Here is a 7840-nt window from a genome sequence, read left to right on the forward strand (position 1 = left end):
TCATGAAGAATTTCGAATCTTATCGTTTATTTACATACAGTGTATATGCAACACAAGATGAGCCTAGTTTTGACGAACTAAGAATAAAAGATTTAACATAATTTTTAAATAATATGTTTGATAAAAATTACATCACCCAATACCCATGTATTGTACACATTATTATCCCTTAGACTTTTGACTCAGAAGCAACTATTTCGATATAATTGTTTTTGCTAATATTTGGAAATTGACAAATTTTTTTTGGCTTTGAATTTCAATAAAAACGATTTACAATCGCAATTAGTCATTTTTGCTTTTTGAAATTAATTTTTATCAATATTTTCAAAAAAAGATTTTTTAAATTAAAAATAAAAATATTAGTAATATAAGAAGTCAGATCAAGAATTATTAATATATCCAAGTTTTTTTTTCATTAAAAATCTAGTTTTTCAATTGTGGTTCATATTTCTGTAGCAGAAACAATTTAAGAAATTGTTTTAATTCAATATTTTTGCCTTTTTACTTTTTCTTTTTTAGGTAAAAAACTTGATGTTGAATTGATTAAAAAAGTGCCTTCGGAATAAAAAAAATTCTAACCAGAACAATTTAAAATTTTGTTTTTGAATTTTAACTTTTTTTTTTAGCCGATATTGCCCCCGGGGTTTCCTAAAAAAATGTCAACCCATTTGGTCTAGCCGTTTGGCCAGCTATAGCTAGCATATATACAAAGATACAAAGAGGTTTATTTTATAGAAGATGGTCACGTGTGATGATTTAAAACAGTTTATATATTATTATTATTATATTATTATCTTATCTATGATTTCTTCATAGTATTTCATATAATTTTCTTATCAATAATATTTTGTCATGTTTATAGTTTCATTTAAATGATTGAGTGTGACAGTAACCACATTAAATTCAAAACTTATTTCTTTCTTTTTAAAGTTGTTTTTAAAAAATTCTTAATTTTTTTTTAATATTACTTAATTATTGTAACATTACTAAACCTTTCTTCTTCTGTAATACGTAATTTAATTGTTAAGGTGTGACGCNCTCATAGAACATTTCTTTACTGCCCCCCCCCTTTCGTAATTCTATAATGACCGTCGGAGACTGTTTGCGTATTAGTATTACTTAGAACTTAGAAACAGTTTAATTATGAAGTCAGAACTGTTGTTTTGTGAATCTTGTAATCAAGGATTGATTTACATACATTGGATCAATAATAAACCAATAATAAACATATTCAACCAAAACCGCAAACATCCTTGCAGCCTAAAACATGGTTTTTGTCAACAAAGTAAATTGCGAAACCGGCCTTATACTGGTTAATTTAATTAATCTTTGATATCCCAATGATAATCATTATACCCTACATGGAAAAATAAAATGTAGGGATCAAGCATTGATCCTTAAATTTAAGAGTGCCCACATTGGATTTCAAAATCAAGCATTTAAGATTAATTGATATTTATGAAATAATTCCAACTACAGGATCCTGAACGCAGGCATTTAACTTATATTTATGATAAAGAACGTAATGCTTCAGCAAAAAAAACTGTTATTACTGTATTTTTCCACATTTGTTTGAAGGCAAAACAGTCATGTTTTCCCCTATTATTCATACATAAATATTTAGATAATCGAAAAGTTAAAAGATGAATAATTAAATTGGCTTTTCCAGCATCTGTTTGTAGAATAAAGTTGGCTATGACATTAAAAAAAATAATTTAAAGCTTTATTTTCAGAAAATTTGTCAGAAAAATGCCGATGCCGAAGATTCCGACCCTGTCGCGGTTTTGTTGTTTTGATGTTAGCAACGGGACAAAGTAAGGTTTTTAATCTCACATTCAGACACAGTGAGACCTATCAAACTGTGGAATAAGAAGGACGGTTTTTAAACACAAGTTTTAATTTTATTTACTTTAATGAACATTAAACACAGCAGCTGTGCAGTGTGCGTGAACCCATTTCGCTTCAAAAGTTATCTTTCAAGTTTCATTTATTTAAGTTTACATGAAGTAGAACTTGCTTAAAGTAAAAGTAAAACTTTAGCTACGCTTGGTTTGATCAACAACTACTTTATTAACTTGACTAAAAAACTATATAAATTTACTTTGGAAAATCATATATCTTAAATCAGGTGACGTGGCAGGAAATCCTAGAGCAGCTTGCCGCGTTCTAATATCCGGCTTCAGGTTGAATCGTCTTCCGCCACAAAACATAGAATACACAAAAGTTTGATTAAAAGTCGTCTTCCTACTCCACTGTTTCCTGGATCTCACATTATATGTTCTTCTAAATATTCCTTGTCCATTTTTCGAATAAACGAGTTTATCTGTAGGGGCTGTACGACGCAATTCAAATTTTCAAATCAAAGTAATATTGATGGCGATATTCTTATATTCTATCTAAAACTTTATAATTATAATTTGAGGTTTTAAAATTTAATAAATTCCTTTAATTCATAAAATGCAAAATGGTCGTCTTTGATATAGTGTGATTCACAATGGTCTCCTTGAAAGGGTTGTCTGCATTAAAATTATGAAGCTATAATCCATTATTATTTTCAACTGCGGTTTTCAACAAAAAATAGTTGCGAATATATACATATATATTAGGAGATAAAAAAGAAAATGATCAGAATTTACCACTTTACCAGATAGAAAAGGACAATATATAGGCTCAATTGTTGCTCAATGCAAGGGTATTGTTGTGAATCAGGCATGCCATTTTTTGAAATTACGTCTGCTCGGTCCCTTGAAATCTTCGAATATTTAGATACTGCTCAGCTGCTCTGACAATTCTATGGATTTTGTATCTAATTGCTGTAATTGTAGCGGCTGTAGGATCTCTATCTCTAGGTAGGGATATATACATCACTGCGTGAAGTTGAAGAAAAACGCAAAAAAGGGGGGTATCTAGTATCTAGTATCTAGTATCTAGTATCTAGTTTTAATGCCTTAGAAAACATTGTGACCTACCTACCATCTGACAATTCCATCGGAAATATATACCCCTTAGTAAAATCTTGAAAAGCCCATCGGTATCATTGAAACCGATTTGGATATGTAACTTTAAATAAATTTATAGAATAATTGAAATATAAAATTTCAGTATTTTTAAATTTCATCTCTGTAAACTGATTCGAGCTCAGGTTTTACAATGTCTCTTTACTCTCAGTAAATTATAACCAAATGAAAATTTAAATTCAATGAAAATTGTTTTACACCAAATTCAATATTATTATCATCATTTTATCCCTTTGACATTTTATTATTATTATTGTTAACATTATTATTTCCATTGTCACTATTTTAAATTCATAATTTTTATAATATTATATTTTTTATTATCATTATCATCATTATCATCATTATCATCATTATCATCATTATCATCATTATCATCATTATCATCATTATCATCATTTTTATTTTAGGATCATTGATATGGGGGCTGATATGGTGTGGTTTCTCTATAGTAGTCTACGGTTTAGCTACATACGCCATTCATCTGGTAACATTTAACAATATGGTTTCATTTTCGGCTTAGAATTAAAGGGACTGTACAGACGTTGAAATGAGAATTTATAATATATTTATGTTATGATTTCTACAAGCTGACCCTATATTATTGATATTGATTGCTCTTTAAAACATAGGTTATTTTTAATTGTTAAAATTTATTTAAGTAAAAAGTGAATGACTAATTTCCTTCTACTGCTTCAATTGACGAACTTTGCAGATTTAAACATAGAACTGTTGTGAAAAGACCATACCAATCTATTAATGAAGGGTCATTTAAAATTAGGTTTGCAGCCCCTTTCAGAAAACAACTTTCTTAAAGGGACCGTTCACTTATTTGGGTAATTGCATGGTAAACTAATTAGCCAATTAGCTATTCACTGGTATTAGTCTTGCATTTCAAAGATATCTATGACCGGAGAAAAGCCGAGTTATCGTATATAATTCCAGCGGAAAGGTATGATACCTTTGTATAGACACTATTTTAACGCTTTTTCAGTAACAACAGCCCAAATGACCTCATGTGTCAGCCATTATAAACCAAAATATAAAAACGTTTGATTTTAGAATTAGCAAGAAAATAACGTTTTTCGTGTTCAAACATCATTTAACAAATTAACACTTTTATACAAAGACGACTTTCTCTCTCAGACAAACTGGTTCCTTGATTCCAACTCTTCAATAAATCACGAGGATTCCTGGGGAAGTATAGGGGAAAAGTATAAAACCGTCAAATGTTTTAAATAACTTATATTTTGAAAATAGGCAAGTTAAAATAATCTAAACTTAAATCTAAATCTAAAATTAACTATTAGAAACTACAATTTAATTTAATATTTGAATATTTTTAAAATTAAATTCAGAAAAAAGCAACCAATAGTGTAAATGCAAAGGTATCATACCTTTGCACTGGAATTCTGAATGATAAATCGGCTTCTTTTTCTCGGGCCACAGTGGCTTTGAAAAGTATAACAAATACCAATAGCTAATAGGCTATTTAGTTTACCCTCAAATTACCCAAATAAGTAAACGGTCCCTTTAAACAAATTTATTTTGTATCTTGTTTAATATTAGTAAATGATTATATATTGTATCTTGTTTAATATTTTTAAATGATTATATTTTGTATCTTGTTTAATATTTTTAAATGATTATATTTTGTATCTTGTTTTATATTTGTAAATGATTATATTTTGTATCTTGTTTAATATTTGTAAATGATTATATGTTGTATCTTGTTTTATATTTGTAAATGGTTATATTTTGTATCTTGTTTAATATTTTTAAATGGTTATATTTTGTATCTTGTTTTATATTTGTAAATGATAATATTTTGTATCTTGTTTAATATTTGTAAATGATTATATGTTGTATCTTGTTTAATATTTGTAAATGATTATATTTTGTATCTTGTTTAATATTTGTAAATGGTTATAATGGTTATCAGACGACAATATGCATTTTATGATTTCTTACTATGATAATATTATATCATTTAAAAAGTGACCGGAAATCAAAACGGATTAATGTAATTCCTAATAGATATGTCGTGGTGGTAATACCCTGCATGAAGAGGAACATGCATATTTGACGGATCAAACATTCATTTAAAAGTGTCCACATTGGATGTCGAGATTCAAGCGTTCAAGAGTATACCGACCTCAGAACATATTTAGAAATATATTTATTACGAAATCCTTGAGAAGTTTAGTAGAAACAAAGAAGACGAATGATTATTCCTGTGTTTAGAGTAAGAGCAGGAACCTGTTGATCCCTGCCCTCTGTGTTTCTCTCTTCAACGTGTGTGTCGGCATCATCAACGGAATCATCAATTTCGTTGTTCTAAATATTTTCGGGTAAATTTTCATCCTTTTTTCATTTTTTTTTAAAAATTGTCAAAGATACCAAAAAGATCGATTAATATCAACAAAATGTTTCCAAAAGTTGTTATTTTTATCATTTCTGATAATTTATCAAACCGATTATTTTGATATTAATTTTATTTTTGCAGTTGTTAAGACATGAATTTTTATTAATCTAAAAAGGTCAACATTTTGAAAAATCTCAAATCCATAAAAAGAAATTCAAACTTAACAATAATTCAAATAACTTATATAAGTGAAAGTACTGCAAAAGCTATAAAGAAAAAAAATTTGTTTCGTTTAAGAATTAAAATTAAAATGTTAAAATGCCGTTTAACACATTTTCTTCAAAAAAAATTATTGTGAAAAAAGTTGAAACTATTAATATAATATAATATATAATATTAATTATATATATAATATATATTATATATATATTATATATATATTATATATTATATATATTACATATTATATATTATATATATATTATATATTGATATTATAAATAACTTATGATAAACTGCTTTAAGCCAATAAGAAATCGCGAAAATATTTTTTTTCTGTTTTTCATGAATTAAAAACATAATCGCCTAATATCATAAGTTTATTAGGTTTATGCGTTGTGCTTCGGAGTGAAATAAGTTTGATTAAGACAAATTAAATAATCGTTATCAAAGTACTTTTTCAATGGACTAAACAAACATTCCTTTTTTAGATGTTTTAGGGAAAATATAGACATTAATTATAAAAATCAATATTTATAGATACGTCTTTTTTGTAAATCTTTGAAAAAAGATGTTTTTTTTTTCATGAAATTTCAAATGAAGTAATGATGTCATTGAAGAGTCTAAAAGTTCAATGGACTAAACAAACTCCAAAACCTCATGACTCGTAAAGTATCTTAAAAATGTAAATTTAGAGGATAAATATTGATTTTTAGGTTTATCAAAATCTTTTTTAGTGCAATTGTACTGTTCTGTATCGCTGCAATCACACTGTACTATTTCCTGGGCCTGTACACAGTGTACAACAATATGTCAGGGATAAACATGTACATTTTAATGGAATCTTTGGGGGATTTCTTTCTGATAAGACGACATTATCTTCATGCTTCACATTCACTGAACAGTCAGAAATAAATATGTAGAAATGTAAAACAAAATTGTGTTGCAACATATCATTTAGAGGATGTTAAGAAATTGCTTTAACTTTATATATTCCTTTATTTCTTTTTTTATTGATTAAGTGAACATGTTTACTTTGATTCTAGCACCCCCCGCAGGAGAACCTAATATTAAACTTCCAGCATAGAGTCTTCAGGTAGGGGGTAGAGGGGTAGAGGGGTAGGAGCAGGGAGGTATTTAATACATTTATTTTTGGTAGATTAGATAGATATATTACAATTTATCTCTCATTTCATTTAATACATTTACGAAATTATCTCATAATCATAATTGGTAAACAATATTTTTTGCTAAGTGAATTTAGCCTTATTGTCGTTTTGTAGTTAAGCATTTTTATACACTTAAACCCTAAATGAGCCATACATCGAAAGAATTTATCAAATGTCGTCTTGACAATTTTTCAAAGGGTTTTATACCATCTTACGTAAATCGCAGTATTTGCGAAAATAAATAAATAACCATGAATATGAGGGAACAGTTAAAAAAAACTAAATATCTGCAACATTCCATTATCAGAAAGCGAAGAATACGACATTTGATAAATTCTTTCGATGTATGGCTTATTTAGGGTTTAACTGTAGACACACCGAGTGCAGAGGGTTTAATGTTTTTTTTCAATAATCTTTTTTTTCAGATCCAGTGCCAAAAAAGGAAAGATAAACGGATAATCGTAAAAGAAAGGGCTTTATTGTATAATTGTAAATGTAATTTGATAATAAATGTTAACATGATACAACTAAAATATTAATAACATGATACAACTAAAATATTAATAACATGATACAATTCAAATGTTAATTGCTCAATGAGGACAATGTAGCTTCAGGATAATTTCAAATGTCTCAATGTCTCCATCTAAATATTGGCATGTATGATTCACAATAGTTCCATTTAAATTTCTGTTGGACTAAGGATAAATTTGATATTCTTATTTTTCTACCTAAAAATTGTTGAATTTTAACTGAGAATCTCTGCGAGTCCACATGATCCAGAGACTGCTATAAAAAGTTACTTCAAATAAAAAGACTTCGTCAACTATAAAGTGACAACTTTTATATCTTTGATTTACCTTATCACTTAACATTTTATTTTTTTTAGTCGTGGACAGTTTAGAACTTTAAAGTAAGTAGATTTTAGGAAAAACTTTTTTGCCTTTACCCAAAGATAATATATATATAGATACGCTGGCAGGTAGAAATTTGAGGTCTTGAGAAAAAGTGCAATCAGCACCATCTCTGTCGTACGCATGGCATTTTTCCTCTGGATTGTTGCTAATTTA

The 7840-nt window shown here is 27.8% G+C and overlaps 1 protein-coding gene across 1 annotated transcript; it reads left to right on the forward strand.

Moving 5' to 3' along the window:
* The first annotated feature begins 1731 nt into the window (after window positions 1-1731).
* On the forward strand, window positions 1732-7294 carry LOC111710804 (uncharacterized). The gene is made up of 7 exons (XM_023484947.1): window positions 1732-1814; window positions 2767-2849; window positions 3428-3504; window positions 5262-5368; window positions 6339-6418; window positions 6648-6697; window positions 7196-7294. The coding sequence occupies exons 1-6, from the start codon at window positions 1750-1752 to the stop codon at window positions 6686-6688; spliced, it is 453 nt and encodes a 150-aa protein (XP_023340715.1). The 5' UTR covers window positions 1732-1749; the 3' UTR covers window positions 6689-6697; window positions 7196-7294.
* The last annotated feature ends 546 nt before the right edge of the window (window positions 7295-7840 follow it).

Source organism: Eurytemora carolleeae, unplaced genomic scaffold (genome assembly GCF_000591075.1).
Source record: "Eurytemora carolleeae unplaced genomic scaffold, Eaff_2.0 scaffold914, whole genome shotgun sequence".
In the NCBI taxonomy this organism is placed as follows: Eukaryota; Metazoa; Arthropoda; class Copepoda; order Calanoida; family Temoridae; genus Eurytemora; species Eurytemora carolleeae.

Bases quoted from the DNA above. Each gene is read 5' to 3' on its own strand.
- LOC111710804 (XM_023484947.1), top strand. From the start codon at position 1,750: ATGCCGATGCCGAAGATTCCGACCCTGTCGCGGTTTTGTTGTTTTGAT. The intron at 3,505-5,261 runs GTAACATTTAAC...TCCTGTGTTTAG, and splicing joins CTACATACGCCATTCATCTG to AGTAAGAGCAGGAACCTGTT. The intron at 6,419-6,647 runs GGATAAACATGT...CTTTGATTCTAG, and splicing joins AGTGTACAACAATATGTCAG to CACCCCCCGCAGGAGAACCT.